The following is an 18,888-nucleotide window of genomic DNA, read 5'->3' as shown; positions in this document are numbered from 1 at the left end:
AATATGCAAAACAGAAAGCAAGATATTTCTTTGAAATACTATGTAGTTTTGTTCATACAAAAGTCCTTAATTGTAGACTTGGGGTGCAGAATAGACAATTAAATAAGAGTACATAATTTAGATCATGTCCCTTCCTGTTCTCACCAGTTTATTTATTAAAGACAGTTTCAGTGGTATCTTAGCTGAAGTCATTAGCCACTATTGGTTTCTGCAAGGGGCATCTTTATTTGTTCTTTTAATTTAAGACATGAGTAATGCCTCAAACTAGAAGCATTCAGATGCAGCTGAAAGGTAAAGAAAGGGACATTTATTAGGATGAACAAATGGTTTCAAGTACAGAGTGAATTAGAGATAGATAGATAGATAGATAGATAGATAGATAGATAGATAGATACTTTATTAATCCCAATGGGAAATTCAATTAGAAAGTAGGATGCAATTTTGATAGCACTGTGGTCATCACATTCATGACTGCTTTCACAGTATTATTTTTTCAGGAAATAATGTTAATTCTATTTATTCACTTAGTGGTTTATTAGGCTAATACTAATAAATGATAGATGCAAAATAATATATATATATATATTTATTTATTTATAATGCACAACTCAATCAGTGACTCATCAACCTAAACACTATTTCCCCTTTAATTATAAAGGTGAGCTTTGGCAGGATGGTACATCCATGCCAGTAGATATCGGCTAAGAAAGGATATTTCAATTATATCTAGAGGTGACCCCTCACAATAGAAAAACTAAATACCCATAAATCTTAAAAATGCTCTGATGGATTTGATTGAAGTTTGGTGATTTTATAGAAAAAAGAAAATTAACTGACCTTTTTGTCCATATCTGTCCATAAAATGCTGTACCAAGTACATTATACTAACTTGCTGCACTGCTCTGACAGAAACCTGAAGATTAAGAGTAGCAGCTGCTTTGTAGCCTGTTTGAGGCCTGCTATTGTATGCAAATGAATGTCTCAAGCAGGTGAGCATTGTAGACGAACAGCACCACTGAGCAATAACCTGGACTGACAAGTGAAGAAGGGGAGATAGATGTCTTAACACAGGAAAAAGCTGGAATTGACATGTGCCATGCAGATGCAGCTGTGAAGTGAAAGGAAGAAGGAAAGTTTTGCTAAAAAATTGTAGTTTCCATAAACAGTGCTGTTTTCAGGTTATATATTAATTTTGATGAATTGCAATGAAATCCCTTTTGAGTAATAAAGTACCAATTCCACACCATATAATACAGTATGTGTAAAGACAGATGGAAATTATTTATTTTATTGCCCATCATTGTGTAAATACGGTATGGATGTGTATCATTTTTGTAAATTCAGCATCAAAACGCCCAAATTGTAGTGAGACAATGGGCACAATACAAAATTTCCTTATATAACACAAAGGGTGATGTTGTAATCTGTAAGGATGTTATGCAAAATCCCTTAACCTATGGTACCTCTTGCAAAATTGTTAATGGCCTCAGAAATTTTTACAAGTGTATTTGAAGTTTATAGAAATGGTGTATTATTTGGTAAATTTGCGGTATATGGTCAGCCAGTTAAAAGATACGATGGTCATTTTGATGTTGAAGACTAAACTTCAGACAGAAAGGCCCACAAACAAACAGCAACTGAAAGCCACTGCAGTAAAGGCCTGGCAGAGCATTAAAAAGGAGGAAACCCAGCATCTGGTGATGTCCAGGAGTTCAAGACTTCAGGCTGTCATTGCCAGCAAAGGGTTTTCAACCAAGTATTAGAAATGAACATGTTATTTCCAGTTATTTAATTTGTCCAGTTACTTTTGAGCCCCTGAAATGAAGGGATTGTGTTAAAAAAATGCTTTAGTTGTCTCACATTTTTATGCAATCGTTTTGTTCATCCCACTGAATTAAAGCTGAAAGTCTGCAGTTCAACTGCATCTGAGTTGTTTCATTTAAAATTCATTGTGGTAATGTACAGAACCAAAATTAGAAAAACGTCTCTGTCCAAATATTTATGGACCTAACTGTACAAACCTATTACTACTATTGGTCTTGCTAAAAACTGGTTACCTCAAAACCTCTTAAGCACATTCTCTTGCTGAAGAGGTGTGACCAAATTTTTTCAAAGTTATACAAATAAAACAGGAAAATGAAAATATCATCTATATCATCTCTCTACATATAAAATCCAACGTCTGTATGTCTGTCCGCTTTTCACGAGAGAACTACTTAAAGGATTTAGATTGGGTTTTTTTCTACAATTTGCTTGAACATTCCGGTTGATTTTGCGACTTCTCTCATCGTATAGTTCGATTGTGGCACCAATTTATTCACGTGAATCCAAGAGACAGGCTGTGGGCCGAGGGGAGGGGGAGGTGGGACCTCAGGAGTAGGGAGTCGGGCGGGGCCATCCTTACTTGTGAGCCAGCCTCTGTTTGAGTCGCTCTACCTCTCGCCACATGTTGGAGCATACCTTGCCTCTGCTTAGCTAGCGATACCTGTTTGTTCAGCAGATATTATCATCTAGAAATTGTTAAAGAGTAACATTTGACGTTTTTAAGAGAGAGAGATCAGAGCTACATGTGTTTTAGAGGGTAGTTGCTCATTGGCAGAGATATCACGGCTTTTCTCCTTATGCAGGGGACGCTCTCCCGTCAGAGCTGAACACTATCAGATACAGTGCCAGCGTTTGACGTTGGAGCAAACCTACCATTCACTTGGCCAGAATTACATTTTTTTTAATTGATTGTTAAAGTTTGTCCTGTTTCACTACTATATGGGCAGAGTTGCGGGGGACAACTAGTACTAGATATACTGAACATATCACACCGAATCAATTTAAATAGTCTGCAGATAAATATGCACAAAAATCCAGAGAGCAAGAGTTGAGGTTGCTACTTACACACAAAAAATAGTGAATAGCCCAGCAGTTGCTACCCATACACAAAAATTCCAGAAGTGAACAGACTTCCGGTTACTAAATATACATATAAAAATCCCCAAGTGAACATATAAATGTAATGTAAATATACAGTATGAGGTACTGTGATGTACATGTTGATATGAACAGAAACACTTTGTTTTCTGTTTAATATACAAATAAAAAAGATACTGTATTTTCTTTGGCTGAAAAATTGCAGTGATGGGTTTAATTGTAATTCACACATTGATTATGAATCTAATAAAGAAATTCTTATAGGGGCCATGAATGTTAATGTCCATATTTATTCCAACTACCTGTAATATGTTGCAAAACTAGAAAAATCAAATTATAACCTTTTGAAGACTGAAAGTGTAGTGCTATAAGAAAATATAATAGTTTTTCAAAGGAAACCATTTGGTGTAAAAAGATTAATGGATTGCAATTTCATGCCAGATTTTAAAGTACTGTACAAGTATAGGTGTATCACTGTTGCCTTAGGAAATTTCCAGGGTGAAGCTGGGTAACACAGCTAGTATTGGTATATATTGAAAATAACCAAAATGAATTTGAGTCCCCTAAATTTCCTGCATCTTAACTCCGACTGTTCAAAGCAGTGAAATTAGTCCTCCACCTCAAGATTTTATGTTGGGTTTTTTAGTAATATATCCCTTTAGAATGCACCCACTTTCGTTGATGAGAGCGATATGGTAACACACTTCTAAAGCTTTTGAGATTAGTTACTTGATGGACATGAAGGTAGTGTCTCAGGTCTGAAGAAGAATGACTCTAAATTTCTTGTCCAGAGGCATATATATGATTGTATATAACCTTATCAAGACCATTTCATTTAAGTTTATATTTGTATTTTAACTCCATAGAAAAAAGAGTTCTAAAACCAGAACTAGAACATCTAACATTCAGCAGATTGAATTAAAGAGTTATGCCAACAAAATCATTAGCAAACTGCATCCATCAACAATACTCTTGAAATCAGAAACTGTGTCATTTTATTGATTTCTTTATAGATCCTTTTTTGAGATTAACAGAGTAATTTACTAAGCATTACTTGGCCTGAATCTTTTTAAATTGTTTTCCTAAATGAAAACTGCCTCTTGATTTCCCTGTTGTAGTCTATTTATTATATCACTTCCAGACTTTAGTGTACATTTGCAATTAGTTGTTTTAGGTCTTCTTTGAGTTCCTTATATGTTGTACTTCGGCAGCTATGGATGCTTTCTTCAGACCCAATCTTTGGTGTGCACTGAAAGAGAAAATGTAGGCTGGGTAAAGCTTATTTTTACCAATGACATGCGATTGCCAGTTTTTCATGCTGGCTAGGCAAGGTAGTACTTTGAGTCTCTTGGAGGCTGCAGTTACAAGTCTGCTTCTGTTAAAATCCCCCTCATGGTTTCTAATGTATTACCTCCAGGCCATTTTCTGGTTTAAATTTTTCTCTACTTAGACTTGTTTATTCTTTTTCTAAAACCGAATGAGTAACTAGATTATAAATGAGCCCTGTCTTAAATAAAAGATCAGTTTAGTGGTTTATTATATATAAAGCATGCAGTCTTACCTAAAAACTGGAAACTAAAGAAAAGAGCTAAGTAAGAACTCCACAGAATGTGCACAAACGAATGCTCAGTATCTCTATCTGTTATCCTTTAAACAGCCTGTGTGGCAGTCACATATGTAATGCAATACCCAATTAGAAAGCATATCTATGTATACTGAACACAACTAAAAACGTTCTTTATCCTTTCAAGTGAAAACGTTCTACAAGGGCCTCAACTGGCCCATGTTGTTTTGTTCTTAACACTGAGTAGACTTACCTGCTTCTGATGAGTTTATTATCCTGTTCTTCAATTTTTCTAGGATGACTAACCTGGTGTAGTTTGTTTAAAGCTGTTGAGCGAATTCTGGCAAACAGTTATCTTTCACTGCATTAATTACACTTAATGATAGATTGTTTGTTAATTTAGGCAATACTACACAAAGGACAATCATACCAATCACAGAAACTGTCAGAATGAAAATAAAATTCACAAATTGCTTTATAGGTTGCTTCATTTAATCTACAAGTAATGATGAACATTTCATTAAATGCTATGATGTAATTTAAGTGTAATTATCCCAATTAACGATTATTGGTTCTCAATTTCTGCAACATTTTTCTTCTTTACAGTAATTGAAGAGAAAGGTGTTAAAATGAAGTTAACGGTCATTGACACTCCAGGATTTGGGGATCAGATCAACAATGAAAACTGGTAAGAGTCTGAGGCAACCTGTGGTCTCATTGGAACTTAAGCCAGTCATTATCAATGCCAATCAGATGAGCAGCATGCTGCTATCATATGAGAGTTTAATTTGTTTTAATATATAAGTGAAGGCCTGGCATTTTAAACAGCTATCCATGTAGTCTAATGGCCAAAGCATGCGGTAGAGAGAGAGAGAGAGAGAGAGAGACTTGCTTATTCTGAAAACCAAAATACTTTTGCATAAAAAAAAAACCTTGTAGTCGCTATAGAAACAGCTGTTGTCTAAAGGTTACTTGTGCTCCAGAACTTCGCAGGATGTGGCATATCATCTGTTGTCAGAAAAAATATTTATTTTGATATATGTTTCAGCTGGGATCCAATCATTAAATACATTAATGAACAGTATGAAAAGTATCTGAAGGAGGAGCTCAACATTAACAGAAAAAAGAAAATTCCAGACTCTAGAATCCATTGCTGCATTTATTTTGTGCCCCCTACAGGTCATTGGTAAGTATTGATAAATCTTTTGGATTTATTAGCAGAAGGATTGGCTTGATGCTTTAGTTTTTGAGATATTCTAATCACTATGTCTTTCAAAGTACATTTACTAGTTTGTTTTTCGTAACCTTTGTTATTTAATAAATGGAAGCTCAGGGGGTTAGTTTCTTATTATACCTCAGTAAATCACAGTGATAAAGATGTGTTTTGCTATTGTTTGTCTCCTAAGGCAACCACCACAAGGAGATGTAATGATATTCCTTTCTACAGGTGACTGGTTTTGTGCAAAATGTTTGCCCTATGTAGAAAAATGGAACTTTGCATATTATGACTACTTCACAGTCTCATGTTTTTCCCCAATGTGACCCAAGTAATTGTGGATAGTGTGATCCTTTGATATTTTTGAGTTTAAAATAATACAGACTGGGTCCCCCTTTTATGCCTGATGAAGTAATTATAGTTTCAACATTTATGACATTTGAGCACAACTTAATTACTCTTTTTAATGTGGGTTCCACATAGGCTAGGGGGGCATAGAATATATACCTTCTAATATGGCCTGCCGGTCCACTGTGTTTGTACAGCCTAGCAGCACCTAGCATATCCAAGTGCATGCTTTTCACATTGCCTTATGTATTGCTTGCTTTCTATGGGTTAATTGTATGTGGGCTGTGCCAGTCTTTTTTAGATTGTATTGGAATAGCTTACTATAGAAGCATGGCCAAATAAACAGTTCCTGGGTTTACCATATCCTGGTAATTGTTTTTTTTCTTCAGTCATCAATTTATTGTCCAATCTGCTTAATCCAGTGTTTGGAATTGTTCTAGCCAGATCACTTCTGTTAGGATGAGGTACAAAGCAGGAACCAAACCTGAAGAGGACGCACTTACACTCATGTACTCATATGGGACCAATTTAGAGTTACATATCAACCTGTTTCACCTCTCTGGGAAGTGGGAGGACTTGTCATCCCCACAAGGCAGTTTTCTTAAGGAAAAAAGATCTATGTATTAAGAGGATTTGTTTTTTTTGTATGCCTGTGCATATTCCTGGGAACCTCAAATGAGAAGAATTTATGCATGTGGCTTGATATGGGTACTGTAAACCCACTCAGCATCAAAAAAGCGTCGTGTTTTTTTAATGAATTGATGAAGCTACATGGACTAGAAAAGATAGCTTAACAGATACAAGTTATCATGTGTAATACGGTTTCAGTTTTTAGTAGCTTGTAAATTCCTTCTGCCTTTCAGATGATGCAGTCTCCGGAGTGTGACAGTTTAGGGTATTCAACATTCTGACTCGCTGCAAACAATTTTGTGAAAGAAAAGTAAAAGAAGCAATGCAACATTCCAATCTCTTTCATTGTCAGGATGTTAAAATTCTGTTCATTCCTGTTAGACTTAAGATTGGAAAAAGAATGTAGGGAAACTTACTGTCTGAAACAATTTGTTTTACGGTAAGATGACAGATTTAGTAGAATTGCTTTTGGCCCTCACCCTGTCTTACCCAAGAGCTGTTATATTTCAATCAAGCAGCAAGAAACAAGGGGAAGCAAAGTGCTGGAGGCTTTGCACGTGTGAAACTTCAGAACATTACAGTTGGGGGCTTCATCATGTGCACATTTTTTTAAAAGTTTTACATGTGTGTAGGAAGAAAGGGGCCAAAGATGACTGGATTAACTGAATCTGTTTTGCTAGGTTGCGTCCCCTGGATGTGGAATTCATGAAAAGATTGGGGAAGATTGTAAGCATTGTCCCAGTGATAGCCAAAGCTGACACATTGACCTTGGAGGAGAGGCAGGAGTTCAAATATCAGGTAAATATTTTGAAAAGTAATATGCCCTTTTGCTCAGCTTTTTTTGGAGCTTGGTGAAAATATACTGTAGCCCTAAAATACAAAAAGTGTGTAAAAAAGCAACTTTTTAAAATGTATTTGACAAAACTTATTTGTGTATGGTGTATGCACATGTTACCAAAGGCCATATCAGTTTTTTGTTAAAGACCCTTGTTTTCTTCCCTCAGATTCGGCAAGATCTGCAGGCTCATGGTATTAGAGTATACCCTCATAAAGAGTTTGATGAAGATGCAGAAGACAGAATATTGAATGACAAAATCAGGGTATTACTCTACCATTGAATGTGTGCTATTCTGTATACATAATTTATTTACCAACATTAATATCATAGTTTTAGATCCCAAAATATCTTCCATTATAGGTCATCTGCTTCAGACTGTAGTCTGTTCAATACTTATGTTTACTAACCAAACTGTATAATGAAAATGTAATCCTGAACCTACTGTGTGTTTCATAGACTGGAAACAAATAAAACTGTTTGTGTCTGGTCACAGCACCCTTGCAGAATTTTAATTTAGTTGAATTGACAGATCAGTAATGTATATTTGAGTGAACTATCAATATGGTAAAAGAAAATTTTGAAAACTATTACATTTTTCATCAATTAACCATATAATCTGTGCACAGTATATGTATGCAGTAGGCGCACATCTAGCTGCAAGTTAACATTTTACGAATATTCCTTGATAATGATGGCTAAGTCTTTATTGCATCAGGTAATCCTGCAGTATATCCTCAGCCAGAATAACTGAAAATCAAGATCACATTTTAACTCTAATATGATGCACATGCACAGATCCTTGGTGTATACCCCCATATTTATTCACCTTACACATAAATGGCATTGTGAACAACTTGAGGTATTGTTCATAGGTTTTTGCTGTTGGAGTGACTTTTTGTTTTCCCCACAGGAAAAGATTCCATTTGCAGTGGTAGGAACAGACAGAGAGCACCAAGTGAACGGAAATAAAGTTCTTGGCAGAAAAACAAAGTGGGGTATAATTGAAGGTGAGTGCTAAAGACAACATTGATATTTAACTGCAGTATTTTTCATTATCTATAGGGCAATACGTTTGTTGTAGCTTTGCCGAAAGTAAAACATATTGTACTGTATTCAAATTCTGATATACCCTTTTATTTGTTTTAAGGATTGTGTAATCTTATCAAATGAAATGGCAATTTTGTAGTTGAAATACAACTTAATAACTAAACACCAAAATATATAGTTATTGCAAAAAGAGAGTAATAAAATCAGCTTATTAGAACTTCTGACTTGAAATATTTCATTATTATTTAGCAGAGTGTCTATTACTTTAGTATCAGTATAAAGGTGTCATTACTGATTCGCTAAAGAAAGTAAGTAAATACTTAATTATGCACGTGAAAATTAATTATATTCTGTAGTGGCCGTCTAATGCCAATTGTGCCAGAGCAATTTCTTTACTTCTTATGTGCTCAAGTGATTACTGTCTTAACTTATGGATTGGTTTCAGTTTATTTAATTGAATTCACTTTTCTTAAAAAATGTCCAGGGCTGGTACAGTGGTTGATGCTGCTGCCCTGTGGATTCAGTGTCCCTAGTTCAAGTCTTGAATCTGACTATTGTCATTGTGGGTTTTCCTCCCACATTACAAAATATGTACATTTTTTGATTAATTACCAATTCAAAACTGGCCCTGTGTAAGTTGACCTTGTCCAGGACCATTTCCTGCCTTTTACCTAGTGCTGCTATGATAGGCTTCAGCCTAGCCCCTTGCTAAAAACTGGATTAAGTCGACCAGAAAACATAAATGCTCATAATTTAGTAGGTAGGACCAAACTAAACCCAAAATTTAAAAAGACTCTGAATGTCACTGACATACTTATTTGATGGCTTATACCGTTTTCTCCTATATCCAAGCATGAAATATAAGTTCAGTGGCATTTAGAAAATAAATGTATAAGTTGCCTAGCATAAGATAACTTTGATAAACCCTATTAACTTAGTTCTTGCATATTAAATATTCCAGAAATTGGTGACATACCTCATGCAGATAATCTCAGTTTGGGTCATGGAACCCATGGAGCAGTTAATTAATGAAATTAATTTATGAGTTAGTAGTTTGGAAAGTTAAGAAATGTGAAAAAAGTAACTTGTTGGGATGAACGGGTTACAGCTTTATATACAGTATTCTCTTAAAAGGTGATCACTTGTGAACAGTGAACGGCTATTCAACACTGCCATCTAGAGTTTTGTAATGTCACTACAGTATTATGTTGCTATGTAAGAACACCAGTGAGAAGAATGGTTAGAACTTACTGAGACTGCCAAAGCTACAATATAACCCCGTTGTCATTTTTATTAATAGAATCCCTTATATACTTTATTCTAAATCATTAAACAGAACTACTCTTATCCCTGTCATTTCTTTAATTTTTCAGTTGAGAATGTGGCCCACTGTGAATTTGCCAACCTACGGGATTTGCTGATAAGGTAAGGACTTATTTGGCTTCATAATGTTACTGAGAGTTACAGTGCATCTGGAAAGTATTCCCAGCGCACCACTTTTTCCACATTTTGTTATGTCACAGCCTTATTCCAAAATGGATTAAATTAATTTTTTTCCTCAGAATTCTACACACAACACCCCATAATGACAACATGAAAAAAGTTTACTTGAGGCTTTTGCAGATTTATTAAAAATTAAAAAACTGAGAAATCCCATGTACATAAGTATTCACAGCCTTTGCTCAATACTTTGTCGATGCACCTTTGGCAGCAATTACAGCCTCAAGTCTTGTTGAATATGATGCCACAAGCTTGGCACACCTATCCTTGGCCAGTTTCGCCCATTCCTCTTTGCAGCACCTCTCAAGCTCCATCAGGTTGGATGGGAAGCGTCGGTGCACAGCCATTTTAAGATCTCTCCAGAGATGTTCAATCAGATTCAAGTCTGGGCTCTGGCTGGGCCACTCAAGGACATTCACAGAGTTGTCCTGAAGCCACTCCTTTGATATCTTGGCTGTGTGCTTAGGGTCATTGTCCTGCTGAAAGATGAACCGTCGCCCCAGTCTGAGGTCAAGAGCGCTCTGGAGCAGGTTTTCATCCGGGATGGCTCTGTACATTGCTGCAGTCATCTTTCACTTTATCCTGACTAGTTTCCCAGTCCCTGCTGCTGAAAAACATCCCCACAGCATGGTGCTGCCACCACCATGCTTCACTGTAGGGATGGTATTGGCCTGGTGATGAGCGGTGCCTGGTTTCCTCCAAACGTGACGCCTGGCATTCACACCAAAGAGTTCAATCTTTGTCTCATCAGACCAGAGAATTTTCTTTCTCATGGTCTGAGAGTCCTTCAGGTGCCTTTTGGCAAACTCCAGGCGGGCTGCCATGTGCCTTTTACTAAGGAGTGGCTTCCGTCTGGCCACTCTACCATACAGGCCTGATTGGTGGATTGCTGCAGAGATGGTTGTCCTTCTGGAAGGTTTTCCTCTCTCCACAGAGGACCTCTGGAGCTCTGACAGAGTGACCATCGGGTTCTTGGTCACCTCCCTGACTAAGGCTCTTCTCCCCCGATCGCTCAGTTTAGATGGCCGGCCAGCTCTAGGAAGAGTCCTGGTGGTTTCGAACTTCTTCCACTTACGGATGATGGAGGCCACTGTGCTCATTGGGACCTTCAAAGCAGCAGAAATTTTTCTGTAACCTTCCCCAGATTTGTGCCTTGAGACAATCCTGTCTCGGAGGTCTACAGACAATTCCTTTGACTTCATGCTTGGTTTGTGCTCTGACCTGAACTGTCAACTGTGGGACCTCATATAGACAGGTGTGTGACTTTCCAAATCATGTCCAACCAACTGAATTTACCACAGGTGGACTCCAATGAAGCTGCAGAAACATCTCAAGGATGATCAGGGGAAACAGGATTCACCTGAGCTCAATTTTGAGCTTCATGGCAAAGGCTGTGAATACTTATGTACATGTGCTTTCTCAATTTTTTTATTTTTAATAAATTTGCAAAAACCTCATGTAAACTTTTTTCACGTTGTCATTATGAGGTGTTGTGTGTAGAATTCTGAGGAAAAAAATGAGTTTAATCCATTTTGGAATAAGGCTGTAACATAACAAAATGTGGAGAAAGTGATGTGCTGTGAATACTTTCCGGATGCACTGTACATGTTTTTTTATTGGGATAACAAACCATATTGTCAAAAAGCACACTCTATGAAGGCTTTAGTGATGTAGTTTAAATCATGAAAGCTAATTTTTGTGTAGTACATTTCCCATGTAAACGTTCAGAGTAATGTACGCTATTACTTGTTTTATGAAAGAAATCATTGATAAGAAAGGATTCATTGTACACTAGAAAATTGTAGAAATTGTAGAAATCACATGTTTAAATTCAGATGGGACTTAACTAACAATAAGATATATAACATGTTACAGCATTTTCAGATATCCTTCCAGAAAAAATTTGTGATATGGTAAACCCGAGAAGCTGTGGTCCAGCCTGCATGAAAACTGTCTTGCACATCACAAGACATGTAAATAAGAAATCATTCCAATATATGTAGAAAATAATCATTTATTAGTCTAGAGTTTTCTTACATGTGGGGAATCATTAATTAGCATTGGGTGAAGCCACCATGGCTGAAAATACACACAGCAGTGCTTTCTGGCATGGAGTTATACAGGCTCAGGTATGTAGTGTCCAGTGGCCTATCCTGTGCAACTGATTCATTAAAGAAGCAGTTGTTTGCAAAAACCATGCAGAGGACTGTAGTTGGTGCCCCAGGACAGGTCCAAGGAGAAATAGCTGGTCAGGAGAAGTTAATGACGTTACCCTGGCACTAACAGGAGAGGGAAACTGCATGCAGTCAGGTGTTATTCTGTTGGAAAATGGCCACAGATTGGCTTGCTTTTTAATGTCATAAGATGACTGAATGGATGTTCTTTACGTATCATTTCATGAACAGACAAACTACCTAGAGAGATGCAGAGGACACAGGCTGTTGGAGGGAGCAGAATCCTCACACTAAGATACATTCTGTTTTTGTGATGTGCCACTTGTACTGCTGTCTGTTTTACTTCCATGTGTGAACTGGGTGGTCAGTGGCCATTGGCCTCGATATTAAAAGCCTGATAGGTGAAATGTTGTTGGAACTCAGCAACAGCATCCACTGGTGATCAAGTTGACTCAGTTGGGGGTATTGGTTGGGAACAGAAAAACATCCCTAAATAGTGGAGTGAGAGACAGAGAGAGAGAGAGAAAAAAAGAAAAGTATTAGGGTAGGGAAGGCAACGCTGTGTCAACTGGTCTGAATGGCTGCAACCAGGGTGTGCTGGTTCCCTTCTTTAGGTGGACATGCACTTCACAATGGGTTGCACGATTTGGAGATGGCATGTCATGGCAAGGCTTTTGAGGAAAGTCTTTAGACAAGGGCAGGGAGTCTGTGTTCTTTAAAATAGTTCTGTTTGAGCTCAGAGTTAGGAAGAAGACCCTTCTCGGCTCACTGGCAGGTAGGCAGGCAGGTAGGGTTGGTTGGTGGGTGGACAGATACTTAAGGTACAGAGGAATTGGATGATTATTTGGGACAATTTCGGGAATTGGGAGGGAGCAAGGTATGCAGGCAAACTGTCAATTAGTTAGACAGGACCAAATCACACCCTTTCTCTGCATTTGGCTTTGAGTTCTTCTTCTCTTTTAGCTGCTTAAGTTTGTGAAGTTTTGTGAGAAAATGTTTAATACTGCTGCGGTGGGTTGGCGCCCTGCCTGGGGCTTGTTTCCTGCCTTGCACCCTGTGTTGGCTGGGATTGGCTCCAGCGGACCCCCATGACCCTGTAGTTAGGATATAGCGGGTTGGATAATGGATGGATGGATGTTTAATACTGAGAATATATGTGCTGGTAGGAAATAGGAGTGAGTTCTGTGCTAGCTTTTAAAAATTCATTTCTTGATATTGGCTGTAGGCACTACACAGACAAATGAAGAGCCGGCTCTTACTGTAAAATTCACATGTGGCTGATTAGGAGTTGGGGGTACTTGTTAAAACATTGCATTAAAAAGACTTGTGGCAGATAGCGAGTTCATACCCAGGACCCTTCACACCACATTACCTGACTGATGATGCATTTTGAAAGATTACACATGCAGCAAAACCTTCTGACTTTGTATTGAATTCAAGGAGGACGTTATCAGTCAATTAAGAATATTTATGAAGCACCCTCAGTTTAAAGGAATGGTATTATTTGTGTGGCTGCAGCAGGACTGCTATCTTCATGGCAGCTTGAACAAAATAATTCAGGTTGCTGTAGGAAGCATAAATGATAGGAAAGTTTTCCAGAAGTTAATTCCTTCTTCCAGTATTGCTAGCCTGTAATATGCTGAGCTGCTCATCCATTTCTCTTTGGCCTGTCATGTCATGTCATCTGTCATGTCAATTATTATGTATTATTGTTGAGTGTACAATAGGGGTATCAAAGTCAGATCTTGAAGAGCCACAGTGGCTGTAGGTTTTCATTCCGGCAATTTCCTAATTAGTTGCTATTTTACCTTACTTTTAATTGACTTCATTTTTAAGATTCAGAACACTTCTTTGTTTTTCTGTCTTTTTTTTGTGAGGCAGCAGAAGTTAACTGACAGGCGTCAAACTTGGGTTCCTGAAGGGCCACTTTTTTCACGCCAAACAATTTCTTGATTAGAATCTAATTCTTACTCTTAATGAAATGTTTTATTTAATTCTATGGGATCTTTCTGCTTTCGTTATGCTATACTAGATATTTCCATGTTTTTTTTTCTCTGATAGAGAGTAGTATCAAAATGTTTGATAGAACAGAGCAGATCAATATTCACAGACGCTCACTTTTTTCTATTGAAATATTTCATTGAAATGTATGATGGACACATAGGCACAAGTGTGATCAAGTTACTGTCTCTAGTCATCTGTTGCCAGCAGAAATCAGTTAATAATTTTAAAAAGTGGTTGAAATGAAAAGCTGCAAGACTGCAGTGCTCCGGAGTGTGAGTTTGGCATCCTGGTGTATCCGCATGTAGCAACGTTTAATTTACAACCATGAAAGCAAAGGAGAAAAAAATGAGTCCTGGAGTTTTAAGCCCTAAAAAAGTTACTTTAGGTTGTTTTACTAAAAGAGTTTTTGATGTTAAACTTTGGACATTTAAAGTATTAGAAAATTGTCTGATGTTACACCACTGCTTCTTACCTTGCTGTGAATTTTCAGGTACTTTTCAGTGGGTCATCATTCAGGAGACTCACACAGGGATGTCTACAACAAATACTAAACAGCACTTGGCATTAGCCTGAATGACTTGGCATTATGGTCCCCAGATATCCTAACCCTCTGTCGTCTCTTTTTCACTAGGTCTCACCTACAGGATTTAAAAGATGTCACACACAACATTCATTATGAGTGTTACAGGGTGAGGAGGTTAAACGAAAGCAATATGAACCTGCAAACTGGACTTTCATCTGTGAATGGTGTGATGGGTAAAAATGATAGTGAAAGCAACCTGTAAAAGAGAAGAAAAGCCAACCAGTGGTCTTGACATCAGATAACAATTCTGCCTTCGAAAAGCTTACCCCACTCCCCAGCCATATAGTCTGTTGTACACCTCAGCGGGGCTTTATAACAAGAAAATATACAAAATACAAGGACATGTTAAGCAAAAGGAACCCTCTGAGGAATTGTCCGCAGCCGTTACTTGTTCCTTTTTTCCTTTGCGTGATCTGAAGCGTTTTCGTCTAGCCCTTTTTTTTTTGCCATGAGTAAACTGAAAGGGATTCTCTTTTTTTTTTTTTTTTGTTTTGGGCCCAATTTGGAGGCTTATATGGATGGGGGATGGTGAGGTAAAAATAAAACAAAATGGGGGGGGGGGGGGGGGCTTGCTTCTGCATGGCTGAGCATCAGCTTGTAAAGGTTCACAGCAGACTGCCTGCTAAACACAGTTGTCAAGTAAGGCCCTGCCAGCCCTTCTCCTTTGTGTTGTGTATATATGTGGCGTAAAGACCGCCCTTACAAAACCACACTCTGCCCGCTACTAAAAGCCATGACAGAATTAGGGAGACCTCACCACTGATCAAGTAGAATAGCTGCAAATAAGCGACTTTCTAAATGGGGGGGGGGATTACAGGATTTTAGGAGGCTTTCTACGAGGGTGCAGAAGGTGTCAGCTGTGGATGAGGCTGCCTGAGGGGCTGGAAGAAGGGGGAAGGAAGGCCCCTCTGACTGAACGATGCTCAGGGCCGACTCTTCTCCAGGGACTGAAACAGTATTTTAGAAATGTGCCATAGCAATAAGGATGTAACAAAGCAATAATTTTAGATGCTACCCATTTGCCAAATGCCCTGGTCTGAGGGAACATTAAAAAACACATTTGATTTTTTTTTTTTTTGTCTGCCAGTTTTTCCAAGTATCGCTAATTGCTAACTGAATGTATCAGTTGTCAGTTGTTGTCGTTGCTCTCAGTACCTTCTTGACGCCGTATTCCCATTCGATTGCAGAGCACATATGGAGGCACTCCTGCCAGTGACGAGAAGGGTGCGAGAGACTCCAGGGCCACTGGGCCGCACGTGAGGGCTGTAATGGGAGTTGCCACTGGCCCGGCCTGCATGTGTGCACGTCACTCCTCTGCCTCATTGTTAGGTTAGTTAGTGTTCATCCACATCACTTGGCATCTTTTCAGCTCCGAGCGACAAAAACGCGTTAAACGTTCTGAAGCTGACTGGATGGCAGTGGATTTCAGGAGAGCCCAAGGTCTTTAATTATTGTACAGAATGTTTTCTTCTCTTTGTTTCTTTTGTACTGAACTAACAGCTTAAATGTGACTATTTCTTATTTGTTTGTGTTTTTTAATATTCATATGAAATGGAAAGTGTGATTAAAAGTACCATTCTATACATTGTATTATTAGTTTAACTTCTTTGGCACATATTTGAATAATCGCAGCAATGCAGGTTACCAAGCGTTGGAGTTCACATGGAAGGTAAAGAAAGCGAAAAGTGCGCGTCCGTCCATCAGCTGAACTCCAGAAGGAACGAAACACGGATTTAGTTTATTCGTCTTTTGCTGTGTTTTCAAACACAACTTACAGAGCTGCGCCTGACCACATTGTTGTTAATGCATTTCCTGAATGTTCATTTGAAATGTTAATGTTAATTGTAAATTCTGTTTTTATTGCTTCTGACGGTTTACAGAACCAAATGCACCCTTTGTCTCAAGCAGTAGGACGGTCAAAAGGTAAAAGCCTTGTTTAGGTTCTCAATGTTCAGCCCTCAGTGCCCCCCCCCCCGCGGCCGCAGGTTTTTGTCCCAACTCACTTCTCCTCTTAAACCAAATTAAGTAAGCCGTTATTTCCCAGTTTTTGTCAACCATCTGGAAATTACAAACTGCTTATGCTACATTTTTACTGAAAGAAGCAGACCTTTATATGTGTCCGATGGGGAAGAATTTGTTCTTTTTACTTACGTTTTCTTTAATGCTCTGCTTATTTAAAATTTATTAATAAGCACACAAGTGGGTAACACTGAAGTGGCCGCTCCTTTCAGAGCCATTTGTGCTGCCGGCTGCTCTGCTCAACAGCAGTTGTCGGTTTTCAGAAACAATTAAGAAAGCAAACGCCACCCTGAGAGTGAATTAAAACAAACCAAAAAAGATAAGCATTTAAAGATTCAGAAAACATACAAATATGTCTTAAGTTCCTGTAAGTGTAAATCTGACATTACGCCACTATTGTAATCGCAAAATAAAAGGAGAAAAAAGGGCTCATCTAATTAAACAAGGAGATCCATTAAAAGTAACAAGGACTGACTGCCACAGCACGAAGACTTCAGGGTCGTTCATACTGGTTAAAAGATCAACTTCAGAATTATAAATGGTAGACGTACCTCCTTGATTTTTAGGGTCCTCCAATCCCCCCACCCTTTTAACTAAAAGAATCACATCCCGTTTCGATGTCTTCCTGTCATGGAATATTTTCTCTGTCTGCTGGAAGACTGACCTGCGTATGGACTTTTGACAAATCAATATGTGCTTCATCATCGGGTCCACAGACTTGCAAACCTGCTTCACAATTTCTTCTTGGTGTAAGCCATTTTTGATGCTCTTGCAATATTGCCGAATTCTCTTTAGACCATCTTTTCGGCCACGTATTGAACTTGCTTCCGACGTCTGCAACCACAGGAGACCCAGAGGACTGACCCTGAGAACCAGCGGCTAATCGTCACCAGTATTAACAGAGGAGTCAGACAGCAGTGGTGAACGTCTCAGGCCAGTCTCATCCTGCCACTAACAGTTTAGGCCATCACATGCCGTTTGGAGTAAAGGGGTGGGCTAGCGGAGTAATAAAACACAATTACACAATTTTGACTGGAATGCTTGTTTGAGAATAATAAAATATCCTGAAAAAAAGAACTATCACTAAAATTACTGTAAAATCTAATCCGAAAGAGCACTGGACCCTGCTGGCATCATTGTTGCATCCTGATTGAACACGCCATGGGCATGGGACTGTTAAGCCGATTACCACCTGAGCACAGCTTAGTCTCGAGACAAGAAACTGGACAGGTGTTGCCTTAAAATGTGGCGTTTTTTGTTAAAAGGTTGGGAAGATTGGAGGACCCTTCAGATCTGCTTGTCCTCACACCACAAGATGGCTAACTGAATAGACCGGTGGGCAGAGAAAGGACGCGGGGCCACAAATACTACAAAGAAAAGGAGGCTCTGTTCATACTCCGCTCGGGAGACACCAGCTGCTCCATGCTTGTTGGATTCACGGTGGGCGATGGCGGCATCAGTTACCCACCTCATCCCAGTTTTGTGTGTGTGTGTGTGAAAACATAACATCTGAGAGCTGTGACTCTTCATTGGCCAAACTTGATGTGGTCTCACTCCTGGGTTTAAGATGTATGAAGGAGTCCAATCAAAACAGTAGACAACACAGACAACTCCATTGTTACCCGTGTTTTCTTACCCCCAAACAAATCTGTTGGTAGTTGGCACAGACGGGAGCTTGTCCGAGGTCATACCGTTACTTTTTCAAATTGATTTACTTGATGCTGCACTCCCTTCAGCTCCAGTGGTCCCACATGTACCCAGCAGCCAAATGCTAAGGAATCTGCTGCACAAGGCAAATGCCAAGCGTGGGCATCAAGAGCACTCAACTGGGCTCAGCTTAAAGAGGACAGAATCGGAAATGCAGTACAGGAAGTGAGCACATGCCATGTTCAGAGCTGATCTTCAAGACCACTAGTGGGCTGTAAGCATGCGCCTGGTGGTCTATGAGCGGACCTCATCATCAGTCTTAGAAGAACCCTGAGACCCCAGACAGAAACCTCTTTTACTTCCATGCCACTCTTTCCCCCTCCAATCCTGCATGGC

The 18,888-nt window shown here is 38.8% G+C and overlaps 1 protein-coding gene across 7 annotated transcripts in view; it reads left to right on the top strand.

Annotated features, from left to right (window-relative positions):
- The window catches only part of septin12 (septin 12), a 248,713-nt gene extending 232,304 nt beyond the window's left edge, over positions 1 to 16,409 (top strand). For all 7 annotated transcript variants that reach the window (XM_028814309.2, XM_051933399.1, XM_028814312.2 and 4 more), the window contains 7 exons: positions 5,093 to 5,174; positions 5,535 to 5,672; positions 7,361 to 7,478; positions 7,685 to 7,780; positions 8,429 to 8,525; positions 9,939 to 9,990; positions 14,875 to 16,409. In XM_028814309.2, coding sequence (XP_028670142.1) covers positions 5,093 to 5,174; positions 5,535 to 5,672; positions 7,361 to 7,478; positions 7,685 to 7,780; positions 8,429 to 8,525; positions 9,939 to 9,990; positions 14,875 to 15,028 — 737 coding nt within the window. In that variant the 3' untranslated portion in view covers positions 15,029 to 16,409. The remainder of the gene's footprint in view (positions 1 to 5,092; positions 5,175 to 5,534; positions 5,673 to 7,360; positions 7,479 to 7,684; positions 7,781 to 8,428; positions 8,526 to 9,938; positions 9,991 to 14,874) is intronic.
- Positions 16,410 to 18,888: the final 2,479 nt, after the last annotated feature.

The sequence above is a fragment of the Erpetoichthys calabaricus genome, chromosome 11 (genome assembly GCF_900747795.2).
Source record: "Erpetoichthys calabaricus chromosome 11, fErpCal1.3, whole genome shotgun sequence".
In the NCBI taxonomy this organism is placed as follows: Eukaryota; Metazoa; Chordata; class Cladistia; order Polypteriformes; family Polypteridae; genus Erpetoichthys; species Erpetoichthys calabaricus.
The sequence above is the reverse complement of the archived record's forward strand: the minus strand, read 5'-3'. Positions and strand labels throughout refer to the sequence as shown.